The following is a 26,391-nucleotide window of genomic DNA, read 5'->3' on the forward strand; positions in this document are numbered from 1 at the left end:
TAAACGTGCGATCCACCCTGAACATGTACACTACATGGTGTTTTCTGGTATCAATCCAAAACGCAGAGTATACCTTCACGATATAGTATGACTTTATTGAAAACAGCTTCGTTGTACGAGCACGTCGACGAAGCACCCAAGGATGATATGGGAGTGACTAAGTTATAGATGCTACACGCATCGACATAAGGGCTCTGGAACGTAATGTCATTGGGTATCGAACATACTCTTAATTATCCGTACGAAGCCATAAACTGCCAATACGATACTAATTATATACAGGAAAAGAAGTTATACCACGTGTTTCGTCACCATTGCAGCCTCGAAGATAAGCACAGTAGCATCGCCACGATGCGACAAACTACGACTGCAACAGCAGCATGTCCTTCCCATGCAACACAAACTGACCAGGCCACAATGAGCTCATCATCTCGTTGACCTGGTGTAACGCGTGATTCACCAGAGCCGGACCGGCCAATTTAGCGTAGGGCATGTTTTCGAGTGAAAGAGGCATGCAGCCTGGCGGAGCCGGAGGTAGTACTATTTCATGGTTTTTCTTTAGAGTTATCGTGTCCATGCCACTGAGGAAACAGCGTACGCTGACCCCAAGAGCTCCCAGCATGTTGTTGACTTGTTCCAGGGCACTGTATACTAAAGCTGGACCGAAAAACTTTTCGTACTGGAGAGGGTCGAGACCGTAGGGTTGACGGGCTTGTTGAGGTGCTGAGGGTTGAACTTGCGGTGGTGCTGCTGGTGCGGTCATGGGAGGCGCCTGCTGGTAATGTTGCGTGACAGGTGCTGGCGCGGTTCTCATGGGCGCCGGCGTAGATACGACCGCCCTGTTGTTGAAACTTCTCACGTCGGCATTGCGACGAGGACCTGATTTCGCTGCCATGATGCGCCTCTGAATGGCAGCCACCCGTTCTCTCTGGGTCTTACACATGCCCTCGCGCATCCAGGCTGGAAGCTGGCTTCTGATGTCGACTTTCGCCTGCCTGCCACTCAAAATTTTCGCCGCTTTTCTTTCCATCTCTCTCAGAAGATTAGCCTCGGCCAGTGTCGGTTGGCGGACGCTAGAGTGTGGTATGCATAGACGAAAAAGGTCGATATACTCGGGAGTTGAGACAGGAGTTTGCGAGTCAGTAAGTTGCGTTGCTGTTGGTCCTGCAGTTGCCCGGCTTATACTTGGTGAATTGGACTGAGCTGGCGTGAGCAGGGTCTGGTGCGCCGGCGGGATCACAGCGAGGTTACTTGGTGCATCATCGGTGGGTTCAGTCTTGATGACTGGCTCTCTATCGATGATGTCTTGACCTACAACTGACCGTTCTGGCGTCTCTTCAGGTTCAGAGTTCATGCTTTGATCCTGACTATCCCTCATGTTGTCATTGATAAGCGCCCATTCGTATCTGTCATAAGGGCTGGGAAGTATTTGAGGAACTGCCGTACTGCGGTCACCTGCGGACTCGCGACTATGCGTAGTACGCACGCGTTTTGCTGAACGCTCATGCTGAAAGCCCGATGGTCCTTCGTTCTCTTCCTCGACATGCCGACGTTTGCCTGAGTTGGCGTATGCAGAGAACGGCATGGGCGGATCTGTGGGTTCAATTGGTGCAGCTGGGACAACCGCATACTTGCTTGTAGAGAGTCCGCCAGGGCGGACGGCCCTATGGTTCGTAAAGGATTCATTCGATTGATTCGAGGTCGACGGGGCTGGAATTGACGTCTGAGCAGTCTCGGTTTGTGATGGGAGTCCCTCGGATGCCGATTGGGCTGGGATGAATGTGATGTGAGGTTCCGTATTTGTAGGCACCGATGAGGAGTGGCCGGGGCGAATCTTCATCTCTTTACGGATGGAGCCATCGGGGCGCATCGATGCTGGAACGTAGCATACGCCGGCCGCGGAGGTTGTTGTGTTATCTACAGGAAGCGTCGAGTTCTGGTTGGCATGATCGAAAGCCGGTGTGGTTGAGTAAAACCGGTGACTGTTTTCTGTCGCTTGTGAAGTGGCAGTCTCTTGTACAGCAGCAGTCTCTTGTACAGCAACAGTCTCCTGTACAGCAGCAGTCTCTTGTACAGCAGCAGTCTCCTGTACAGCAGCAGTCTCCTGTACAGCAGCAGTCTCCTGTACAGCAGCAGTCTCCTGTACAGGGACAGTCAGTCCTGGAGCGACAGCCTCTTCTGAAGCGACAGCACCTCGCAGAGACTCAGTCATCTCAACCGCCGGCTCTCGATTCTCACCTCCCGCTGCCGTCTCGTCCGAATGAGCGTGAGAGATGACCTGCTGTGGCACCTCCATCTCACCCGCCGATACGTGACTCTCGTCTTCCTGAGTGTGAGCGATGACGTGCTGTGGCTCTCCCATCTTTCTCAACTCAACGACACTCTTGTGTAGGTTTTCCATCTGTCGTAATAGACTTTCTTCTTGGGCAACACTGAACCACTGTTGTGGTGATGGTGGTGGTGGTGTCGATGTCGATGTCGGAGGTGCATCTATGATCGAGGCGATTGACATCGGGTCTGGAGTGGCTTCCTGCGCCGCGTCGAAGAAGCCCCCGCTCTTTCTCGATTGCGCGCGCGTGGATCGGCGTAGGGGAGTCGCGGCCTTCGCGGGCGATGCTTTGGCAGGAGCGCCCTTCTTAGATTTTGCTGCAGCACGGCGCGGAGTGTTGCGCAACGGCTTCTTCGAGGTCTCAACCTCATCTTCCGCGCCCTCGGCATTGACGTTGTCTGATGCCATTGGCATGACATTTTCTTTACCAACTCCTTCCTCTGCGCCCGGTGTTCCTGCCGCCGTGCTGCCTCTGAGCCAGCGCATCATGACGTGTATTGTAGGCGATTGCCGAATGTAAGTCGAGGTGGAAGGCGCGACCGCTGGACGTTCGGAAAGGGCACCGGAAGCGGGAAGGCGATGGAATTGCTTTTTTGGGTTGGTATCCGTTGTAGTACGTCTTGCGATCTTGTGCGCGTCACTCAGAGTCGACGGGCGACGGTGCTTGACATATGCGACAAGTTGCGAACGGTGGGTTGCGGATGCGCGTTGTGCCCTGTTAAACTTCGGTCGCGAGTGCAACGCGCTAGCAGCCGACTGTGAGGGGATGTCCTGCAACTATCAAGGAAATTTGCGGGAATGGTGTTCGAATCGATTTTCTCTTGATAATATCTGTTGACCTTGAGCTCACTACAACGTCTGGTACTGTTTGGATGGTATCTATAGCCCCAAATGGTCACAGCGACAAATCGCTTTCCCCTGGATTGTGCGGGGACGATGACGTTGGGTACTTATGCTGCATGCGCGTTGCGCCGCCACACATGATCCGGTGTTTCTGACACGAACTGCAACCTCTACGTAGATCGGCCATCCGCAGAGGTTCCATGCAAGAAGGAAGTCAAAGGGTCGCTGAAGTGCTGATAGTGCTCCGTTGTCAGAGTTCATGTAGACGCTCATCCAGAGCTTCTCCCCCAGCGACACACGAGACCTGTAGCGATACAGCCAAGAAAGCAGTTGAGATGTTTCAACAAATTCAATGTTACATCGAACAGAGACTACATAGGTGCAACAAATGAAACTATAAAGAGTGCTTGACAGAGACCACGAGTCTACCTGCACAAGACCCAGAGAGCCCGCTCCTACTACTAGTAACACAAGAAAGCCACTCTGGCTACAGATTCCCTGAAAGAAAGTACCAAACATCCAACAGTACAGGAATTGCATCTACGATTCTACCAACCGTAGCTCCTTCCCACACAAAGTAAACTTCAGCCCCCTACTAGCAAGCAAGTTGGACGCCGCTTGAGCAACAGCAGCTCCAGACTCGTCATTCAGCATCAGCATGCCCAAAAGCTTCTCAACCTTAAATCCCTGCTCTGCAGACACCGACGGTGACTTCACAGTCCTCGCCCGACAATTCTTGATCTTCCTGCCCTTAGGAGTCGATGTTGGATTAGCTTTCACACCCTGAGCATTAAACCCCGTCTGCGCATCCTTCATCCTCTTCTGCAATTCGCCGATGCGGCGGTTCTGTTCGGGCTTGAGACTAAACGTGTAGGAATGAGGTGGGTTGTTCGGCATTGCCTTGATCTCGGAAAGAATGTCGAAAGACTTTGCGCCATGGTTGAAGACCCAGTCGATTCTAGTTTGGATCTTGCTGAGGTACTCGAGTTCGAAAGGTCTGAGGTTGACTTTTGTGCATGTCTTGATGATTTCGATTATGTCGTTCTCGGGTGCGCGGTGCATGGGAGGGGTTTCTGTGTGGGAGCTGGAGGGCTCCAACTTGATGCGAGGAACGCCGGTGCCGGAGACTGAGGAGGATGGCTCGGCTTTGATGCGCTTGTTTGTTGGTGATCCTGTACAGAAAGAATCATCTTCGAGGAGTCTCTTGGATGCCAGACGGTTCAATGCCGCTGGAGACGGGTCGGCCTGGATCTCTGGTTGGGCGTATCTGCTAGACGCCATGGAGTTCTGAGTGATTTGAGCTGCCGTCGTCTGAGCAGCTGGGGCAGTCGCTGCCTGAGTAATTGGAACCGGTGTCGAAAAAGCTGACCCAAGGGCTGGTACAGCCTGACCGACAGTGACGTTGTTCCCTTGTAGTACCCCGTTCGTCGTGCGTGTGGTTGCATCCATAGTACCTACGGTGCTCTCTCGTTCCTGCTGGCGATATTCCTCTTGCTTGATATCAAACGGTTCCGGGATCCGCTCCATCTTAACATTGCTCGGACCTGGCGGATAAGGTGCAGCTGACATCGTCGGACTCGGTCCGGGAGTTAAGGTTTGCTTTTGGTCGAGGCCTGCCTCCGACTTGATGTAGACATGGCTTTGATCGTACGAAACGTGCGCCATCGTAGTTATGAATGAGCTAAAGGTGACAAAACCTGAACTGGGTGTTCGGCCTGTTCTTAACGTGCTTTGGCGTGGATGTGGCGGAGAGGGGTAAACGGCCGAAAGTGATGCTATCAGGGATGTGTGTCGGAAATGGCACCGGTAGGTAAGGATCGTCGAAGGAAGGAATGTGAAATCGACGATGCGATTAGTTGTTTGAAATGCCGTCGTTGCAAGGTTACCCGATGCTATTGATCTTATAGAGAATTGAGAAGCAAACAAAATACTCGATGGATACCTACTAAACGGCCGCAAGGACAGGATGGCACAGGCACGCGTTGCGCTGGGCTACGCGTTACGCTAAACTCCAAAGTCGCGAACATGACACGCTAGCGGCTCCCTTCGATAGTTCTTTTTGCAACGTGCACGGCACATTCCTTCCCCAGGACTTCGACGAATGGTTCTGCACTGCGGTATCTCTCGAGGGTTGAGCACAAACCTCATCATGATCTGTGGTCGTTGTCAGGCATGCGTGGAAATGAAGCTATGTGTGGCGGGGCTTCTCGACCCCTCGGCGCAAATCAGTCTGTATTGATCCTCTACTCTCCTTGGAGCGGCTGGCCATTGCCGCCCATTGTGATCGTCTTTGTGACAACGTATTCATCGATACCAAGATGGCTTCCCTCTCGTCCAAAGCCAGACTCTTTCACGCCTCCGAAAGGTGCGGCAGCATCGGAGATGAGACCGGTGTTAACACCAACCATACCAACCTCCAGAGCTTCAGCTACCCTATAAACTCGCTGGATGTCTTTGCTGAAGAAGTAACCCGCAAGACCTACGTCGGCCGCGTTGGCTAGCTTGACAACGTCGGCTTCGGTATCGAAGGGGAAGAGTCCGGCAACAGGGCCGAAGGTCTCATCTTTGGCAAGCTGCATGTCCTTGGTCATATCGCGGAGGACTGTGGGTTGGTAAAAGTTCTCACCAAGATCAGGTAGCTTTTGTCCACCGAACAGGACCTTGGCGCCGTTCTTGACGGCATCCTGGACGTGGGCGTCCACCTTGTCGACGGCACGGTCATGGATGAGAGGCCCGTGTGTAGTGCCCTCTTCGTAGCCGCCACCAACCTTGAAGCTCTTAACCTTTTCGGTGAACTTTGTGCAGAACTCATCATAAATGCCAGACTGAACATAAATTCGGTTGGCGCATACGCAAGTTTGGCCTGAAGATCGGAACTTGGATGTGATAGCTCCGGTCACGGCTGTCTCCAGGTCGGCGTCGTCGAAGACGATGAAGGGTGCGTTTCCACCGAGCTCAAACGAGAGCTTCTTGAGTGTATCCGAGGACTGCTTCATCAGAAGCTTGCCGACACCTGTCGATCCTGTGAATGACACTTTCTTGACAGTCTTGCTCGATGTGATTGTCTCGCCGACTTCAGGTGTGTTCTTGAGTGCGGTAACGAAGTTGACGACACCCTTGGGAATTCCAGCTCGGTGCGCAAGCTCGGCGAGAGCAGCCGCTGTAAAAGGCGTCTCACCGGGAGACTTTGCGACGACGGTGCAACCAGCTGCCAGAGCTGGGCCAATCTTTCTCGTGATCATAGCTGCGGGGAAGTTCCATCTGACAGCATTAGCCATAATCCTTCCGAATCAAGTGCGAGACTTACGGTGTGATCAATCCAACAACACCAACAGGCTCCTTGATTGTGAACACTCGGTTACCAGCGACCGTCGCCGGGATGGTGGCTCCGTACATGCGCGGTGCCTCCTCTGCGAACCATTCGTAGAAACTCGCGGCGTAGTTGACCTCTCCCTTAGCGTCTGCCATGGGCTTTCCGTTCTCCCAGGTTATGAGCTTGGCCAGATCATCCGCATTATCCATCATCAATTGGTACCATTTCCGTAGGAGCCGTGAGCGCTCGCGACCGGTGAGTTTGCGGAAGGAAGGGAGTGCGGCGGCTGCTGCTGCGATGGCGGCTTCGGTGTCTGCGCGGTCCATCTCAGGCATGGTGCCTATGAGCTTGCCTGTTGCTGGGTCTGCTGCGTGTTAGAGGGGTTCTAGAGGACTGGTGGGGTTGGAATACCATTGACCTCGAAGGTCTTGCCTGACTTTGCATCTATCCATTCTCCGTTGACATATGTCTGGTTCTTCAAGAGAGACTTGTCGTTGAGCTGCATGCGGTCAGTAGCTGGTCGTTGCGGATGATCGCGCAAACGAAGTAGGAACATACTGGTGGTACTGAGTGGCCCATATTTGCGTATCCTCGAGAGACAATTGATGGTAAGGATCTCTTCTGAAAGTGACTTCTGTAAGCTTGTTGACGTCCGAGAGATCGAGTTGCTGTCACAATAGAGCGCATGGCGTCTGGAAGTGGGTGTGAAGATCGATTATAAACTACCGCGAACTCGGCCACTCTAAAGGCGGCACGCGTGGAAATAAAGATAGCTTAGCCCACCCGAAGACGTCAATCTCTCGTAGACTAATATTCAGATAGGTCTGGCGGAGCTTTGGGAGCCTATGACGTTGGGCAGAGCTATGGCCAAACTGCGGGGTTCGGCTTGTTCTGGTGGGATGGCATCGATGCGGACAGCACCTGGGCACGGAGGCAGCTCCGCAGTGCTAAATGACAACGTAAGAATAATGAGCTGTGTATCAAGAAGCTTCCAATTGGAGAATCTGCATGCGAGATTCCAGTAACTTTTGCCATTCCTTCAAGGAAGGGTGACATGCTAGGCAGAGTGTTCGCGTATATGGCGTATACAGCGTCAAGAGCGTGTACTTTGTTCGGAGATTGCGACATTAGTGAGGCATGCTGAGTATACCTGTGTAAGCTGGACTAGAAGAGGGCGGTTGATTGCTGACTTGGAGAGGATCCGATATCAAAAGTGGTTGGACTGTCCCTTCCTCACTATCGTGGGGCCTATTTGGGGCTGGTCTCTAACGATCGTCGAGATGGGCCCCGACGATGCACGAGTGTGGAAGCTCAAAGACACACCAATATCCTACCCGACGGCGTTGGCGCATAAAGTCGCTTGAACCAGCGTAAACATAACGATAATTTTCCTGGAATTCTTTTGCAAACAAACCCAGCCAGCGCCCAGGGCGAATGTGGTCTAAGTCTAGTCGATGTTCGCGGCAACATGGAGCAACCACCCGACAACCTTGGAAGGTACGAAGCACCCACCCTAACATGCCCGCGGGCACCTTGAACCCACAAACACAACAATTGTTCGATGAAAACCATTGCCCCCCGCAAAGAATTATATACATGTAAGTTGCGCTGTTTGAGGATGTTATCGGTCACCGCGGGAGTATGGACGTCTTCCGACGAGCACAACAACAGTCGTGTATGACATATCTACAACGAAACAAACATCCGATCTCTGCAAATGCAAACTGATTCCAGACTTATGCGTCATGAGTTGTTTGCTCAGGGGTGGCGTTGAACTGGGTCGCTCCAGCACGTGGTGCACGTGCATAGTTCGCTCTTCCCCACACATGGCAGCGAGCTCTAAACGCATTAAGCTTTTAGAGCCGCATGTCGATCATGCAGGAACCGACAGCAGCAAGAGCTACAAGTCGAAAAGAAAGGGCTCAAATAGCAGTCCAAGACGTGGCGGAAGACTCCCGAAAAGTTGCGGAATTTGCTCACTGGATATCAACTCGACTTTTGCTGTGCATTTTGACACATTTTGTATTGTTAAAAGTTGAGAAATAAAGGCATTTGCTATTGTTGTGGTTGTGCATCTAAAAAGTGTTCCTTGCTCTGAATTCGGGTTGGGGTTTAGCGCGCTTAGGATTGGACAGGCCTTCGCGATCGCACCCCAACACCACACGCCCCTCGACCACGTCTGTCTATCTCGACTATTTCGCTTCTCAGTGTCATTTATCAAGACACTGGTTCTGTTTGAAGCCGCTTTCTTTGAGTTCTGCGTCGTCTTGACCGGTGCATCGCGCGCTCGACATCGTTCCCACATTCACAACAACACGACGCCCAGGCGACACGCCAGGCGGCATCGCGCACACCTTCGCCATCATCGGCGCACATGCAGGAGACGGTTCCCCTGCATCTAATGCCATCTTGGAGCTTGTAAAATCCACACAGGCGGTGTAAGCGCGCTCTCACCGCGACGCATCCCCGAGGCCGCGCACTCACAACATCCCGCAGGACCGCATTAGGCCTCACCGCGACGAGTCCCCATGTCTAGCCGAGCGAAGCGCAAGTTCGACATCGACCCCAACGCCTCCGACCCGGACGACTACGATTACGACGACTCGGAAAAACGCGCCGCGCCCCAACGGCGCCGCACCCGACACACGCCTGGAGCTAAGAAGAAGTCTTCCAAGCGCCAGCGACGCGCATACGGCGGCTCTGACATTGACGAAGACGACGAGATAGAGTCCGAAGATTCCTTCTCAGAGCGCTCCGAGTCGGAGGAGCCCGAGATCAACCCGGCGACAGGCAGAAGCGTGCGCCGCGCCACCAAGAAGCAGATCAAGTACGAGGAGAGCGAGGACGAGATCGAAGATACGCCGTCCGAAGACGATTCGCCCAAGCCCGCATCGCGACGCCGGGCGCAGCCGTCTATCGAAGAGGTCGAGAAGCCTTCGCTCATCGTGAAGCTGAAGATGCCCGACCACGCCTCCGGTCGCAATCTGCGCACTCGCACAGGCAGCAAATCCCTTGCGCGCGGGAAGACACCTGAAGTGCATGGCACGCGACGCAGCACTCGCCTGTCGCACGATGTGGAGGAACCCATTGTCCAGCTTTCGGATTCCGGCAGGCACGTCAAAGTCGTGCGCGAAGGCACGCGCAGCCCCGAGCCCGTCATCGCCCGTGCCACTCGAGGCGGCAAAGGCCCGCGAGTCCAACATCCCAGCGCTATCATGGAGGCCTCCCAGGAGACGTCGATGATACGCGACGACAGCCCTGGTCCCCTCGACGCGCTTCTCGTCGACGAAGAGACCCAAGTCAAAGCCAGCAAGGACAGTTCACCTGCGCAAGAAGCCCAACAGGACGATGCCGAGGGCGAAGACGACGATGATATGGAAGGTGTCATCCAAGAGTCCCAGCACGACGAAGCCGCTGCTGAGGATTCCGAAGAGGAAGGGCCCGTCACCCGTGGCGGTCGCAACACCAGGGTATGTTTGACTGGCTATACGTGTTTTCCGCAACTAACGTCTCTTTCCAGAACCGTGCTGTTTCAGCCAAACGCAAACGAGGCGCCGATGAAAGCAGTGACTTTGAACCTGCAGCAGACGACGAAAAGGAAGAGGAAATGTCCGAGTCGGAACACGAAAAGGAGAAGCAGTCTGCATCCGAAAGTGCGTCAGGCTCTGGGCGGCGATCGACCCGCCAACGAGGGAAGACTCGGCAGTCACAGCGTAGCAGGCGCAACTCTTCTTCCGAAGAGTCAGGGTTAGACCAAGACGAACTGCAGGATGAGCTACAAGACTTGGAGTACAATAAACGACGGCGCCTCTCTCGACGTAATCCTGACAAGGACGTGGCGTACGAGGAAGCGCCCAAACGCCGCGCTCGCGCCGCAGGCGTGGATTACCGTGTTGTTCGACCGGAGCAGAACGCTGTCTTCGAGAACGATGACGATGATGGCCCTGCTCCGGAGCGACCTAGGGCAAGAGGTGGACGATCTACATACAAAAGCCTGTGGCGTAGTCAGGGCCCCTTCGGTGGTGGCGTCGAGGCTGGCATGGGAGCTGCAGGTGGTGATTCCGATAGTAGCGACGATGAGAACCAGAAGATGCCCAAGCCTGTCGGCGGCGCAATTGGCATGACGCCAACCACCGCGACCGCGCCCACTTTCGGGTTCCCTCAGACTCACAATGCAGATCCGAAGCAAGACTCTGGCGGCGGCCCTGCCAATCTGGGCAAGGTCAAAGACAAGAAGGCTCTTGCAGATTCAGACCCTCTTGGAGTTGACCCGAACGTCAACTTTGATGGTGTCGGTGGACTGGACGACCACATCAACAAGCTCAAGGAGATGGTCATGCTTCCATTGCTGTATCCTGAGGTGTTCCAACGCTTCAAGATTACGCCGCCACGAGGTGTTTTGTTCCACGGTCCGCCCGGTACTGGTAAGACGCTTCTTGCCAGAGCTCTCGCTTCGAGTGTCAGCACTCACGGACAGAAGGTCACCTTCTACATGCGCAAGGGTGCTGATGCCCTGAGTAAATGGGTTGGTGAAGCTGAAAGGCAGCTTCGTCTGCTGTTCGAGGAGGCGCGGAAAACCCAGCCAAGTATCATCTTCTTCGATGAAATCGATGGACTTGCGCCTGTTCGCTCTAGTAAGCAAGAGCAAATCCACGCCTCGATTGTCGCTACTCTACTCGCTCTTATGGATGGTATGGATGGTCGCGGACAAGTCATCGTGATAGGCGCCACCAATCGTCCCGATTCCGTAGACCCTGCACTGCGACGTCCTGGACGATTCGACCGCGAGTTCTACTTCCCGTTGCCAGACGTTGCGGGCCGACGTTCCATTATTAACATCCACACTAAGAACTGGGAGCCACCTCTGAAGCCGGAAATGAAGGATCAGCTTGCCGAACTAACCAAGGGTTATGGAGGTGCCGACCTTCGGGCGCTTTGCACAGAAGCGGCTCTCAATGCCGTACAGGGGACTTACCCTCAGATTTACACTTCTGAAAAGAAGCTTCTGATTGATCCCAGCACCATCAAGATCCTAGCGAAGGATTTCATGATCTCAGTCAACAAGATGGTGCCATCTTCTCAACGAACAGTCACGGCTAGTGCAGCACCACTGGCAAAGAACATCGAGCCATTATTACGGAAGCCACTAGCCGCGATCCTCAAGCGCATAGACGAACTCATCCCACGGAGGAAGAAACTCAGCGCACTCGAGGAAGCAGCGTACGATGACCGCGACGACGAAAAGGGCTTCGAGCGCGAAGCCACCATGCGCAACTTCGAGAGCAGCAGAATCTTCAGACCCCGTTTGCTCATTAGCGGTCTTCAAGGAATGGGCCAGCAATATCTTGGTGCTGCTCTCTTGAACAAAATTGAAGGTCTGCATGTTCAGTCCTTCGACCTTCCCACTATTCTTGAGGACTCCACGCGAGCACCTGAGGCAGCCATTACCCAGCTGTTTACAGAGGTCAGGCGGCACAAGCCTAGTGTCATCTACATCCCTTCAGTCGATGTCTGGTATCAGACACTGCCTGCCCAAGCCATCAAGACCTTCAAGCTACTACTGCGAAGCGTTGGCGCGAACGAACCGATCATGCTGCTGGGTGTCATGGAATTGCTCAATGAGAAGGAGAAGCCTGATCGCCAGATGATGATGGATCTTTTCTCCTTCTCACAATCCAATCAGTTCCATCTTATGCGGCCAGACCAAGAAGGGCGAGCAGAGTTCTTCAACAGCATCAGTCACTACATCCGCATGTCTCCAGCAGACTTCCCTGATCCGGATAACAGGAAGAAGCGAATCTTACCTGAACTTGAGGCTGCACCTATCGTTGCTCCAGTGGTTGACCCTAAGGAACTTGCTGCCCGCGAGAAGGCGCAAAAGAAACAGGATAGGCTCACCCTCAACAAGATGAAGATTGTCATTCAGCCCATCATGGACCAACTGAAGAGGAGTCACAGGAAATTCTTTAAGCCAATTCTGGAAGAATCCTGGTATGCTTATCTGCTCGAGGAGCAAGATTCTGATCATGTGCGATCAGACCTGCCACGTGAGCAACAAGAAGAGCAAGGCGTTGTCCGTCCGTGGGAATTTTCTAAGGATTCCAAAGGCGTCGACGTTCTGCTACACGTCGACAGCGGCAACAAATACTACAATCTGGATCTTGGTACGATCGAGAAGCGCTTGTCCAATGGTTACTACAAGCGCCCTGCAGATTACCTCTTCGACATCAAGACTCTTGTGAAGGACGCGAGGACTTTTGGAGATGCAGAGCGAACCCTGAAGGGCAATGAGATGATCACAAACGTTGAGGTCGATCTGGACAATTTCTTTATGCACCAAAACCCTGGGCTTCTCCAAGAGTGTGAAGCAGTCTACCAGCGCGAACTCGAAAGAGAGAGGAAGGCTCAAGAGAAGCGGGAGAGAGCCATCGCCGCAAACAAGGATTTCGAAGACGTCGCACGCGTACCTCCAGAACAGTCTATCGGTACCACCGAAACTTCAGGGCCTATCACTCTGGGTGAGCCTGTTCCTGGCCGTTTGGCCATGCCACCGGTAACCCCGCTGCGAGCCCCTCATGCTGAAGGTCTATCCAATGGCACGAGTGGCGAAGGCACACAGCACGCAACGAATGGTTCTACTGCGCCTTCCAACGACGACACTCATATGACTGACAGTCAGGATCTGAATGCCAATACACAGCACGACTTTCAATTCCAGACACCGAGCAGAATTGAGGGCCAGGGAACCCAAACGCAAAAGTCGCAGATGTCCGGGCGGACCTTCATGGCACCGAACTCGCATCCCAACGACTACCACAACAGTGCATCCACCACGACTTCTGGTCAGAAGACGTCGAACAGGTCTTCGGATAACAAGTTTGGCACTCAGAGTAGCAACGGCGCTGCACCATCTGGCGTCCCCAATTTCTCAGAGATGATGCCGGAGCCCAACGGGTCGCAGCTTCCCGACACACAAGGTTCGCCAACCCCCTTCCACCAGCGACTCCAGGTCTCCACTCGCTTCTCCCCAGAGCACAACACTGACCACATTTCAAATACAGAAGTCCACTACGTCAGCAGCCAGCCATCGAACTCGCAGCCATCGCAACCTTCTCAATCGTCTCAGCATGTTACTTCCATGCCTGCGCCTGCACCTCCGCACCACTCGAATCTTAATCAGATCCTCAATGACGAGGAGCCGAAGCCGCAGCTCATCCTCGACGACAGTATGGTCATTGCGCTGCATGACAAACTGGTCCGCTCGACATCTGGATGTTCGCTCGAGCAGTTGGAGCAGATCAACGCCGCGCTTATGGATGCTATCTGGAAGCACCGCTCAGACTACAATCGCAACCTTGTCCTTAAGGAGGTCACCGAGGCGTTCAACGTCATCATCAAAGACATCGAGACGATGCAAGAAATCCTCAAGTCAAGCCAAGAAGAGGAAGAGGCCGAATTACGGCGGCAGTACCACTCCACACAAGACGACTGGTTCTCGCAGACACAGGCGCGTCGTTGAGCGTTGGCATAATGTGTAAATACCCATCTTTATGTGGGGAAGTTGGTCCGTTTGGCTGGCATCGCGCACGGTGTTTGGCGCAGGCAGGGAGGCTTATCTGAGCGTCGCGTTGGCACGCATTGTTTCTTGGAGGTTATGGCATTCTTTACGCGTTCTCCTCATTACCCTACTCATGTACTATGACCCACTTTTCCTTGTTCTGTTTGTCGAGGAATGCATGCATGGTTTGCATTGGGGTGGGGGGGTTTTCTGGTGGTTGGTCTGATCGCGCATTTGACGTGCGGCGCTGGGGTGGCGGAAGAGTAGGTAGAGAATTGATAGCGCTTGCCGCGCATGAATAACTTCTTTGTACTGCGTAACATGAAACAAGTGCTTGCCATGAAAATAGTATGGTCTAATATTCGCGCTGTAAACCAAAAGCTAAGATATCATGACTAACAGAGAAAACAGTGGTATCCAATATGCCATCCATGCGCCACTCCCATGGTTTCACGAGAAGTGAATGTTGCACAGGCAAGAGCTCACACATGGTTCTCAGCTAATACACGAACAGTACAACGAACACTCAAGCTGAATAAGGGTACGTGGCAAATAAGGACAGTATTTTGTCACCCAATTTTATCACAAAATGCTAGTCGTATGCATCAGTTCAAAAAGGTAGAATGTGCGGACAAAGAATACTTCAAGTACTTTCATGGTACTGAGCCAGCCATCCCTCTCTCCTGCTAACAGATATCACTTTTTCGGCTCTTCCTCTTCGTCAAAGAGCGCGGCGATATCTGGATCATCCGTCTCCACCATGCCTACAGCGTCCTCTGCCTCGAGGTCTTCCCACACCCTTCCCAAAATAGCAGGGTCGATCCCTGATAGATCGGTATTCGCCAACTGCACTCCCTTCCGAAACATCACGCGGAGATCCGCAGACGCCTCGGCGCGCAAGTTCTTCACTTGACTCAAAACCTGGGCCAGGCGCTTCTCCAATACCTCCACGGTTTCTGAATCCAAGCCGACGACAAGAGATTCTTGTGGCCTAGCTTCATCAACCCTCTGAACTACCACAGGCAACGGTGAGGTTGGCTGTGGTGACAGGTTCTCTTCCTGAGAAGACGGCCGCCCAACCCTACTTGATGGAAGAACGCCAGGTAACTGGGATTCTTCACCACTGAGTTCAACGGGCACTACATCGTGATTTCGATGCGCACTCCCGTTTTCCTCTTCCTCTTCCTCCTCGAGTTCAGCGGGCACTACATCGTCATTTCGATGCGCACTCCCGTCTTCCTCTTCAGCCGCACCGACGTGTTGTGCGTCTCTACGACGTAGAACACTCGAGCGCTGCATACTAGACGGCAGCGGCGGCATGAGTATATCCGAAGATGGATGTCTCCCTGGTGGCACATGAAATGCCTGCCTGTTCATACCCATAGTCGCTCCGCCTCGACCCCTAAATAGGCCGTTGTACGCATGGCTGGGGCGTCGTTCCACCAGCGAAGGGGTCTGGGGATCCTGCGCGATACCGTCATGCCTACTCGGCGAAGTCATGTCGTCGTTCGGAGTCGACGCGCCCTGGCCAGTCATGGCAGAAAGTCGACGCTGGAGAGCGTTGCCACCATGTGCAGGGGTTGCTGCATCCTCCGCGGATACGTCTGTTGGCGTTGGTGTTGGCATTGGCGTTTGAGCTTCGCGAGTCCGTCCTTGCATCAACTTCGTTTTCCAGCGGGGGTTCACATGCCCACTGCCGGTGTAAGGCGATCCGCCTTCGGATGGGAAACCGGCATCCCAAAAGCTTGAGGGCGGGCGAGTCCTCGCCATCTTCCCGCGCGGCGCGTAGCCGCTGGGCGCCTCTTCGTCTTTGCGCTTTTTCGGCGGCATTGTAGTGGTTGGAGGTGGAGTGTTGAGTGAGTGAAGAGTTCCAGGGAAGAAGTGAGACTTCAGTCGTGCCTTCCTCACAACACGCCCCACTTATACTTAGCTCCGGCCACCGTGACCAAGGCAGGTATAACTACTGATCACATGTTAGGCGAAGCAAAAGTTGTTAGAACAAGAATGTTATGTCATAATACTAGTGGCAGAATAGCTACTTCACATGGCATTCAGTGCCATCCCGTGACTATACCACGGGCACTTACTCCCTGCTCAACATCCGTATACAATCCTGAACCCTTGTACCGGAAACGCGGGAGGCGCAACATTCGAGAATTCCCAGTAGTTCGGTGCAGATGGGCTGTCGTACATCATTGCCATCATAAACGACATTGTCTCGTTACAAGCCGTCTCGTCGATAGCCGCAACGCCGCCGACACTCCTTGTCCTCTCAAGCGCCTGGCTTTCGCCGTTGACCGTACCGAACAGCAAGGCGTTCTTCTCCGCCTCATATGTATTCCATGTAGCGATCGCACCGGCTTCGCGCTCGACTTGGTATACGTGAAAGCTTGGGTTCGGGCCAGAGATCTTCTGGAGCTCAAGGCGGGGGAGGACAAATTCGAGACGGCAGGTGTAGTTCGACGTGCTGTTCGGTAGGCCTTGAAACTGTACACGTGTGGCAATTTCTCCAGCATCTTTGACCTGACGACGTAGCATGAAGAACTGCTTTGCTTGGTGTAGGTGGTCGACGTCGTAATCGGGGTAGCGCGCGTTGATGACGGTGAGATCGGTTGGGTAAACTTCGTGGCATACGTATTCTCCCGAACCGAGGGGAGGAGGGTTGACGGCGTTGGGATCGCCTTCGCAAAAGCGGGCGGTGGAGTTGCAGATTGTGTTGTTCGCGAGCAATGTTGAGTTTGGCTGTGGGTATGGTACGCCAGAAGCGTGTTGCGAGAAGAGTGCAGCGAAGCATAGAAGAGCGGCGCGGAACATCATCTTTGGATGGGAGCGTGCCGTGAATCGTCTCGAGAGGGCTGTCTTGGTAGCTGAAGTGTAGGCTTGTTGGAGCACTGAACAGGAGTGTCAGAGTATGACTAGAATCTTAGGTAGTGTGCGATCAGTAGGAAGAAATGGGTGATAGAAGAAGTGTCTTGAGTGTTGAGGGTGAGTAGCTATATATGCCAGACACGTTGTATTGTCCACCTATCGAGCCTTCCTCCACCTCTCATGTCTGGCATGAGTAGCCCTCCATGTGGAAAGCGAGATGTGCTGCGTGGGTTGAGGGAACAAACTGGTAAGCGCGAGGAAACCGTGGTAACTCGCTGCTACTCCACCAAGATGCGTCTCGAAGCACGTTTGTCGTACCTAACGCGCAATTATCGACAATTGCCAATCCGGGAAACAGCTTTGGAGTGTTGCTGAAGGTCGTCCCATCGCGTTCAAGCCGCGTGCTGATGACGGTTATGAGCCATCATAAGCGACACCATCTTGGCCTTTGGCTGGCGATCATAAGAGCTCGGAGATATGTAAATCCTTCGCCAACGCGACATTGTTGGCGTTGTGTGTGTACGAGCGGATGTACAAGGCGTTGGGTTGCGATTGCCGATCGTGAGAGATGGCCCCGGGGAGCCTGGAGATGACGGAGGCAGGCTTAGTCAGCCGGCACTAGTTCGCGACGCGATACTGACGCGACCAGCGTGCAACTTCCATTATCCGCTCACATAACCACCATACCCACAACAGTCCATCGCGCTTGCATCTACGGGCACTTTCCGAAGGCTATGTCAATGGCTCGAGTCACCGCCATCAGTCAGCCAGGAACAATTTCGAGGCTGTTCATCCCCCGATAAGAAGGCGTGACAGAGTGGCGACTACTTTCGTCCGACGACAATTCCCTTCTGATCGGGTCGAACGGGAGCTCGGAAATGATGGAGCTTCTGGGTGGTGCAATGGGTCGAATTGGGCCCTGTGGCATGCCCAGCACCCTCACGCCCGAATAGACGACATGGCCGCGTCCATCCACCGCGATGATCTCCAGGGCATCCTTCTGCTCTTCTATCATGATTGAGATCGTTGAAGATCCGATATTGTTGCTCTGCAGCTCGACTTCCCACGTTGTTGTGTGGGCAGTGGAACATGTCAAGCCACCCCCAAGTGCGCCCTGAATTGTCAGCAGCTTCATCTTGTCTCTATTCCTCTCCCTTTCTACAACCACTAGAAACCTGCCGTTGAAGCTCGCAACTCCAGCGACAACGCTCGTACTGACTATCCTATCAGGAATGGGTCTTATTGGTTGACGGAGAACGTGTGGATCGAAGCCGAGAGTGTCGACTGCCACGAGGAAGGTCGCTGGGAGGTGTGAACGTGGTTGGTGGTCGACGGTGCAGAGGATGTAAGGTCGACCGTTTGGAGAGATGGTAAAAGCCGCGTCCGTTATCTCATCGCGATATGCCTGCCTGGAGTCAGCCTTGCACCGGGCCTTGGAACATGTCACTTACGCGTTCATTACTTCTCGCATTGCAGTCAACGTGCCAGCAAGGATCCAGGCGAGCGAGAACCCAGCAATACAAGTGATTCCCTGTTGTCAAAGCAAACACCATTGGCCCATAGATGGCATCACTTCGACAGGGCGAGAACCCAACAATCTTGACAGCACCGTTGTTTTGAGGACACTTCAGGACTACATGGTCGCCCTGAACGTTCCAGGCCGGCATGTACCTGTATGTAAAGATCTTCACTGCACTCACTCCTTCTCCACCCACTGCGATGCTCGCCGTTGCCCCTCCCTCGGCAGACTGGCGTCCAAGTTGTGAGATCGACACGGATCTCGGGGTCCAGTTTCCGTCCTGGTCAATCCGCTCTTCTCTCACGAGGCTAGGCACATGGCCGTTGTTTGTGCGATACTCGTCATACACCAGCAATCGATTGTGGGTGATCACTGCGAGCAGATCATCCGAGAGAGCAATTCCACGGATATCCTCATCTTTCAGAATCATCGAAATATTCAAGACGGCTTTGGGCTGGATAGTCCGACTTCTGTTCGCGCTCTTCACGTCGTATAACCGTATCTGCTTCGATGAGCATGTTGCCACCCATCCTAACGATGAGATGGACGTCGCGACATCGGGCGCATTCAGAAACGACAGCCGCCTTGGTCGTTGTAACAGATTACTCGACTGCGATCCTGATGAGGCTGAATACACCTGGAAGTAGTCCATCGCTAACGACGAGCGACGCGCCGAAGGGCCGGTAGAGCTGCTGGATATGGACATCGTCAATGCACTCTAACTGCAATCATCACTGGGAAACCGTTAGCTGGGTGTTAACCAAAGCTTCATCCCTGGAGAGCCTTGAATGTATGTAGGTCAAGGACGTGACACTATCTGACATACTTTCAGCTCGCGATCTCGTCTGCATGCGGCGTACCCGTTATCAGCTGCATTGGCAATATCCTGTTTGTATTGCACAGGAAGTCCACACAGAACGCCCGCCCAGAGGAAAGCAATAATCACTATGGGGGACGCTGTCTCCACAATGTAGTTCGGCCCTATCAATTACCATAGTTGTCGCCTAGCTGCAACACGTAGCCTGAAATGTACACCGGAACGCGACTAAGGCGCGGCTGAGAGGACGTCCTGCACCATCCACCAATGTTTGTCGACCGTGGCGCACTTAGTTTGGCCTAGCAACCTTGTGCATACGAGCATGTGCAACCTTGGTTATCTTTCCCCGATATCCCGCCTTTCTGACCAATCACAGCAATACCAAGTCGCGTGCCCATGTACCGTCCTCATCACGAAGCCTATCTCTCCAGTCACTCTGGCGTTGGTGGGCAACACGCGAGGCAGACAGGGAGGCCGACCGGTATGGTCTAAGCCCCGCCACAGGTGGTTTGGGGAGTGAAGCTGAAGACGTGCCGAATGGAGGCCAAATAGTCACGAGGGTTTGTATTCGTCGCGCAAGCATCTTTTTCTAGTTCAAGGTCGCAGTCAACCTTCATAATTAGTTCGCAAATATCCTCAGCCTGACGAGGTCGTACTTCGGTACGGATTCGCCTGGGAATCCCACGCAAAATGGCTGAAGAAAAGCGTCCCCTTGACAGATCGCCATATTATGTGACCCACTCAGAACATCTTGACCGTGTTCTCAGTAGGCCTCAACTGGCGGGTAAGTGCCAAAGAAGTGAATCGACAAAGGCGCTGATTGCTAACTCCTCAGGTATTGGCATATCCGGTTGCATAGGTGGAGGAATCTTCATTACGTCCGGTGCACTGATCGCTACCACTGGATCTTTAGGGGCTGCTATCAGCTATGTAGTCGCAGGTGGTATTGTTGCTTGCGTCATGTACACTATCACTGAGATGGTTGCATGTCGACCGTTGACCGGAGCTCTCATTGATCTGCCTCACACGTTCTTAGACCCAGCCTGCGGTTTCGCTATCGCATCTATGTACGGGTGAGTATCGATAGGAAACTTCTGAAAGGCGTCGCTGACGACCATCAGGCTAGGCAAGATTTGTGCGATGGCTACTCTTACAGCGAGTTCGGCGGAGCTGACTGCGCTTCTGAAGAGCGACCCAAAGCCGCATTCTGCTGGTGCTGAGGCAGCTATCAATATCGCCTTCATCGCCCTGACTACCCTTTCTCACTGCCTCGGCGTCAAGGTAAGTTGTGCTCTTGAATAAGGACGAACTTGGCTAACGTTGTATTAGCTGTATGGCAAGATCGAACGAGTACGTCACCTTGAGCAAAACAGCACTAGGGGTAGCTCCAATCCGTGCCGCATTTTACAAAATCATCACTAAGCTAGAAGTATACGTTAGCTTAGAGCGTGTTTACTTGCTAAGAGTTAGCAATCTGTATGCGGCAACATGCGACACGGATTCGGTCACCCTGGTGACGGCTCTCGATACGAACAGCGAACTGACGAGCGTTTAGGTCGTCATGTGGTTCAAACTGAGCTTACTGGTCCTTGTATGTGTTATGGGTGTGGTCTTGAACTTCTCCGGTATGCTTCCGCGCTTCAATGCAACATAGCCATGTGTCTAACGCTACCAAGGCGGCGGCCCGAGACAAGGAGAATACCATTCGAGTACGTTCAACATCTTCAGGCTACGTGTGACAACGCTGATCAATGCAGATTATACGACCTTCGGATTCACATCGGACTGGAAGCCAATTGGCCACAATACTACCACTCCTGTCTCTCTCAAGATGGCTGGTGTTCCTGATGAAACTTTCGGTATATCCGGCCCCGGAGGGACACTGTTCGCTCTCATGTGGGTTTCTAGCATACCTCCAGATACCGCTGAGAGCTAACATCTTGTGAAGCACTTCAATCGTCTTAGCCATGTTTTCTTGCTTCGGAGCAGACCTGGTCGCTATGACTGTCGGTGAAGCAAAGAATCCTTGGACGGACGTGCCCATCACCATGTCGTTCGTCTACATCGTTCCGCTCAGCATATACCCATTTGCGATGCTAGCCGCTGGAGCAAATGTCAACTACGCCGACCCGCAGCTTCCGAAGATATGGGCGAGGGGCGACTACGCTACGAAGTCAGCGTTCGTAATCGCGGCCGAAGAGTCTTCTATCCACGCGCTACCGAAGGTTTTGAACGGGTTGTTCATTATATCGGCATACACTACAGCCAATACCGATCTCTACGCCGCATCTCGTAGTGTGTTTATGCTTTCACAGCAGTACCTCCCAAGGAATATCGCAAAGATCTTTGGTCGGACTAACAATGGGCATACACCTTTGGCGGCCATTTTGCTGTGCTCAGCACTCGGGTTCTTGTCTCTGATAGGCTTGGCAGACAAGACTGGCTCACAGCCGCGTATTACACTCTCCGAACTGTACACAGGCACTGCGGCATGCATCTATCTCACTCTTTGCATCACCTTTCTGCGCTTCAAAGCTGGCCTTGACCGCTTAGCGAGGCGGCAGATCTTCGGTCGCAATCACCCACTCTACATGTCACGCCTGTTCAAGTCCCGATGGCAACCACTGCCTGCATATATCGGGATTTTCGGAAGCGCGTTCGTCCTCATATGGTCTGGTGTTCCACCATTGGTCATTCTTGTCGCGAAAGGCAGCCTCACTTCCACAGACAACCTGAAGTCTACCATCAGCCTCGCTTTCGATGTCCTCGGAGCATACATTGGCCCCTTCTTGTTCGGATCTTTGTACCTCTCATACAAGTACATATATCCCCGAACATCCAAAGTTGACCTCCGCAACCTTACGGTGGAAGACTACGTCCTGGAAGATCTATCCAGCATCGAGCTCGAAGGCCCAGTCTCAGTTCCGCCAGTTCCGCGACATCGGTTCGGTTCGTACGAGATGGACGCCCAGCACGATGGCATTGTGAGTCCTCTGAGCACCTTTGAAGACCCGTTCAAGCAGGAACAGGTGCATCTTAGTGTGAGCATGGACCCCATGATGCAGGAGGAGATGGAAGCGGAGGCTTCGAGGAACAACGAAAGAGCGCGGATAGAGCAGATTTTGGAGAGAAGACCAGCGCGATTAGCACGCGGAGTGTGGCGAGAGATCTGGAGCTTCGTAATTACGGATAAGGACTAAGCGCAAGGAGACAGGCATAGATAGCGCGTTATCAACTCTCTTGAACTTCGACAACTCTCGTGTAACAATGTGAACATATCTTCGAACTGGTCTAACTTAGACGAAGTCCGGACCTGTCACGATGCAATTCACGGCGCAGTTCGGTCCTACTCCACAACGGCAGTCGCATCTCGACTTCGGAATGTGGAGTACCCAAGCGCGGAGATGGTGTTGTGATGGAGCGCGGCCGCCGGGAGAACTCGGGTCGGATCACGTGTCGGGCGTCGGACATTTTCGAGCGACGAGATGCACCGAGCAGCGAACAAGGCTAGCATCGGCTGGAAAGCGAGGAACGAGAATATTGTGTATTGAACATAGTAAATTGATATTGATGATATTGGTATAGTACGAAATCGTAGCCCACTGTTGGGGTCTGTTACGAGTTGCTAAAAACGCTAAAAGCCGAGACGTAAGTGAAATGCGTGTTCCTCCGTCACTTCTCGAGGTACACGAGCCAGACACCCTGATTTGATGTCGGTGTCTGCTCGTGGCCTGGCGGTGTGACTCTCGCGGCGTTCAGCGCGCGGGTTCATCCTTCTCTTCTCTGTAGTGTGTGCGCTCCAAGGCGCGAAGCTGGGGTTCTGCTCTTCGGGGTTTCCACCCTTCCTTGCTTCATTCACTGCACCTCGTACAGCTCCATGGCCCTCTGGAGGTCCTCAAGGCTGGCCTTGTCGCCATATGCCTCTTCCAAAATCCTGTTCCTGTCCTTCTGGGTGGTCATCTTGGCCTCGAGTCCAGCAATCGCCCGCTCCATGTCCTCCAAGCTTGAGCGCTCGCCGTAAGAGTCCATGAGCATCTGGTTCTTTTGTTCCTGAGTAAGCTCAAGCGCAGAGTGTACTTTGCGGTTGGCCTCGTTGAGTGCATTGGTCACGCCAAAGCCTATGTTGGCATTAGCATCACCGAGCGTAAGGGGTCGGCGAGGCTGTGATGCGGTCTTGGGAAGGTAGATCATACCAATGGCTACCGCCGCCATGGTCGGGAGATACCTGGTCGTTGTTAGTGGTGATGGGAATCATATAGAGGGAGAGACGTACCATCGTGCTACCTTTCCGAGCCTTGGGACGACACTCGCACCAGGGGTGGATGTCATCTGTGCTGCGGCGGCATCTTCCATGGAGATAGCACTGCGAGCACGTGTTGAGGTGGTGAAGAGCCTCTGGCGTACCAGGGTAGATGTGCGGAGGAGGAAAGACATGTTGATGGTTGTATGGTAGTGGCGAAAGTAGTGCCGAGTATGGTGATGGTTCCTCGAGATGGTAGTTTTGGCTCGACTTATATCTTGTCGCTTGGTGTGCCCAGGTGTGGTTGTGTTTGACGTTGGTACGTGTGATGGCCAAGACGTGTGAAAGTATCGGCCGCGGTTTGACTTCGGTAGTGTGGTGTTTGATTGATGGCTTGCTACGTGTAATGTGTTCCGGTGAGACGTCCCAAGCGCGGCGTATGCGGACTGTATATACGACAGCCTCGTGCGGGGAAATGCAGGTCACAAGTAGGCTGTGCACTCATGTCTCTCCACCACACCCGTCCATCATACAACGAATCACAGCACTTGACATCACCGGGCTCCGTGACGCAAATGGACTGATGAGCTTAGTCCGACGCATTCTCGCGTCGCGTCCCCAGACTGAGAGGCCGCTGACGTACCAGGTCGTTGGGTGCTCCCCTTCAAAGGGTTTCCCGGCCGCGCATGTATCGCGGCTTCTCCTGGCGTGCCGCCTGGAAAGGGTTCGGCTGGTGAAACGGCTGCCACCGAGATCCAATCGGACGCTGAGACGACGGGACTGGGCCATGTGGGGTTAGTGGTGTGCTGATCGTGGTTAGATGGCAGTCTTTCGATTGTGGGGTGAGCACGCGCATCGCGTGGCTGGCCGAGGTTTCCGCGACGCTGATGTCAGCGTGCAGCTCCGCAACCTGTTCGTCCTGTGGAGTGACCACAGCGTCAACACCACCAGCTTCATCAGCATGTGCATCGTCATTAATGCCCACAATGATTTATTGAAAGAAAATTATCGCGATCTAGACCATGACCGCATCGCAGCCGACCATGATTCTCCAATGTCTCGACTGTCAACAATGAGCACACGCCCCACTCCGGATCTAACAATTTCAGGCCGGTAATTTGACTTTGCGATGCAAGCACTGTGCGCATGCCTGTGTTGGCATCGCATTACACGAAGCAAATTCACTTACGAAAGAATGCTATGCTGCATGATTTGCATTGGCCAAAAAGTAGACCCTTAGCTTCCCGAACTCACATGTTAGATGCCAAGCAAACACTTATCAAATGGTCGCCATCTGCACTGGATCCGTCACAACTCCAACAACGACCAAGCCCAGTCCACGTGCGAATGGCAAAAACAATACTGCAACCGAGGATTGAACTCGGGACCCTTCGCGTCGCACATTCGATGTGAGGCGAATGTCATAACCACTAGACCATTGCAGCTGCTGCTTGTGTTTGGCTATTTTGGAGCCCAGAAAGCCTAAGTAATGTAGTAACAACAGGTTCAGGAGTACTAAATCTCAAGATGGACAACTCGCAGTCCTGATGTATATGAGCCGGGGAAGTGGCGGACGGGCAGTGCCATATGTCCAAACGACATGGCGATTTGGCTTGGAGACTTATCGGACCTGGTCACACTGCCCACGAAAAGCGTTCAAGACTGACATCTGACCGGATGTAGCAAGCCCACAATTCGTATATCACTTCCGGCCATTCTCATGGATGTGTTCGCGCCGCTTCCCACTCTCTTCACTAGATAACCCACGATGTCTACCCCAGTCTACATGGTTATCCGCACCGCCAACAGGAGTGAAAACATAGTACCAAGCTTTGTCGTCCAGTCTTGGCGATTCCAGAATCTACAGGAGCGTGCGTTCTTTGCCGATGAGAGAGTCAACTGGCATTGTGTGGCCAATCCTTTCTACAATGGTGTACATGCTTCCATGGCTATGATCACAGCTAAAGTACTCCGTGACGACGAGACAACAGTCAGGATAGCCAGCCAGCCAAGGGAGCAGCGTGAGGAGGCGGAGCAAGATCTGCGCGCTCTATTAGCAACAGAATTACAGCAGCTTATGTTGCGTGGTAACATCAGATTGGACTTCACAGTTGGTACGCTACAACCTGGAGACGATGGGCCTCTCTGGATCGAAACTATGGCTATTATCCAAGCTGACTCTGAGGGGCCCCAGCGTCGGTACTTTAGATACGATATTGGAACTGTAGACGTACACACCGCATGAGGTTGTGCAAGTGTAAGGTAGCAGGAACTTGAAGTGACTAGTCAGTAGTCACGTCATCACTTCTTACTAGACTACGTCATTTAATTGTCAATTATCCGCGGCACGACTATCCCTGTACGTCTATGAGTGCACCTGAGGTGGTTTCATGCCAACGAAACGATTATCGAGCTGCTTGGTACTTACACAATATCACATGGGTCAGGCAAATCAGCGCCTGGCAAACACTTAGCCTATAAGTCAACTCCCCCCTCACAGGTTCAGCTGTCAACAACCTCTACATATGGCACCCAAAGGCCCCTACAAGGTAGATGAAAAGTACTACGTGATCGTGCGCTACGTAACCCCAAAAGACATCCCAGCTAAACCGAACATCCACGTCGGCTTTTCTCTCTATCCGACAACCTACAAAGGCGACGTGGAGACTTACGATCATCTATCAACTCAGAAACGACCAGATTTCACGTACGTAAGAGCTAAGACTCCTCGTCATGATGATGCCGGAAACATGTTCGCACTGATAGCCGGGATTCCCACTATGCCACAAGAAGAAGTTGCGATTCACTATTCGGTTGCTGCAGGAAGCGATGCTGATGAACAGCAAGAATGTAGACATGAAGTCGCTAAACAAGACTTAGTACGGGTAATCGAGAATTATCTTC

The 26,391-nt window shown here is 53.2% G+C and overlaps 9 protein-coding genes and 1 non-coding gene across 10 annotated transcripts; 3 read left to right on the forward strand and 7 right to left on the reverse strand.

Annotated features, from left to right (window-relative positions):
• Positions 1-361: 361 nt before the first annotated feature.
• Positions 362-2,815, reverse strand: J4E85_001664 (uncharacterized protein; the record flags this gene model as incomplete). The annotated part of the gene is made up of 2 exons (XM_051465949.1): positions 362-1,418; positions 1,464-2,815. 2 exons carry the CDS (start codon positions 2,813-2,815, stop codon positions 362-364), a joined length of 2,409 nt encoding a protein of 802 aa, XP_051330506.1.
• Positions 2,816-3,712: 897 nt separating this feature from the next.
• Positions 3,713-4,741, reverse strand: J4E85_001665 (uncharacterized protein; the record flags this gene model as incomplete). The annotated part of the gene is made up of 3 exons (XM_051465950.1): positions 3,713-4,507; positions 4,556-4,581; positions 4,627-4,741. The coding sequence occupies 3 exons, from the start codon at positions 4,739-4,741 to the stop codon at positions 3,713-3,715; spliced, it is 936 nt and encodes a 311-aa protein (XP_051330507.1).
• A 674-nt stretch (positions 4,742-5,415) lies between these two features.
• On the reverse strand, positions 5,416-7,064 carry J4E85_001666 (uncharacterized protein; the record flags this gene model as incomplete). Its single annotated transcript, XM_051465951.1, has 4 exons — positions 5,416-6,433; positions 6,480-6,849; positions 6,897-6,984; positions 7,044-7,064. 4 exons carry the CDS (start codon positions 7,062-7,064, stop codon positions 5,416-5,418), a joined length of 1,497 nt encoding a protein of 498 aa, XP_051330508.1.
• Positions 7,065-9,013: 1,949 nt separating this feature from the next.
• J4E85_001667 (uncharacterized protein) lies at positions 9,014-14,004 on the forward strand (the record flags this gene model as incomplete). The annotated part of the gene is made up of 3 exons (XM_051465952.1): positions 9,014-9,955; positions 10,006-13,462; positions 13,547-14,004. The coding sequence occupies 3 exons, from the start codon at positions 9,014-9,016 to the stop codon at positions 14,002-14,004; spliced, it is 4,857 nt and encodes a 1,618-aa protein (XP_051330509.1).
• Positions 14,005-14,739: 735 nt separating this feature from the next.
• Positions 14,740-15,873, reverse strand: J4E85_001668 (uncharacterized protein; the record flags this gene model as incomplete). Its single annotated transcript, XM_051465953.1, has 1 exon — positions 14,740-15,873. One exon carries the CDS (start codon positions 15,871-15,873, stop codon positions 14,740-14,742), a length of 1,134 nt encoding a protein of 377 aa, XP_051330510.1.
• A 264-nt stretch (positions 15,874-16,137) lies between these two features.
• Positions 16,138-16,860, reverse strand: J4E85_001669 (uncharacterized protein; the record flags this gene model as incomplete). The annotated part of the gene is made up of 1 exon (XM_051465954.1): positions 16,138-16,860. One exon carries the CDS (start codon positions 16,858-16,860, stop codon positions 16,138-16,140), a length of 723 nt encoding a protein of 240 aa, XP_051330511.1.
• Positions 16,861-21,078: 4,218 nt separating this feature from the next.
• J4E85_001670 (uncharacterized protein) lies at positions 21,079-22,447 on the forward strand (the record flags this gene model as incomplete). The annotated part of the gene is made up of 2 exons (XM_051465955.1): positions 21,079-21,143; positions 21,196-22,447. 2 exons carry the CDS (start codon positions 21,079-21,081, stop codon positions 22,445-22,447), a joined length of 1,317 nt encoding a protein of 438 aa, XP_051330512.1.
• Positions 22,448-23,102: 655 nt separating this feature from the next.
• J4E85_001671 (uncharacterized protein) lies at positions 23,103-23,681 on the reverse strand (the record flags this gene model as incomplete). Its single annotated transcript, XM_051465956.1, has 2 exons — positions 23,103-23,472; positions 23,521-23,681. The coding sequence occupies 2 exons, from the start codon at positions 23,679-23,681 to the stop codon at positions 23,103-23,105; spliced, it is 531 nt and encodes a 176-aa protein (XP_051330513.1).
• Positions 23,682-24,847: 1,166 nt separating this feature from the next.
• On the reverse strand, positions 24,848-24,932 carry J4E85_001672. The gene has a single exon. It is a non-coding gene; the product is annotated as a tRNA-Val (tRNA).
• A 341-nt stretch (positions 24,933-25,273) lies between these two features.
• On the forward strand, positions 25,274-25,732 carry J4E85_001673 (uncharacterized protein; the record flags this gene model as incomplete). Its single annotated transcript, XM_051465957.1, has 1 exon — positions 25,274-25,732. One exon carries the CDS (start codon positions 25,274-25,276, stop codon positions 25,730-25,732), a length of 459 nt encoding a protein of 152 aa, XP_051330514.1.
• Positions 25,733-26,391: the final 659 nt, after the last annotated feature.

This window comes from Alternaria conjuncta (genome assembly GCF_024043145.1).
Source record: "Alternaria conjuncta strain BMP 0040 chromosome Unknown scaffold_2, whole genome shotgun sequence".
Lineage (NCBI taxonomy): Eukaryota > Fungi > Ascomycota > Dothideomycetes > Pleosporales > Pleosporaceae > Alternaria > Alternaria conjuncta.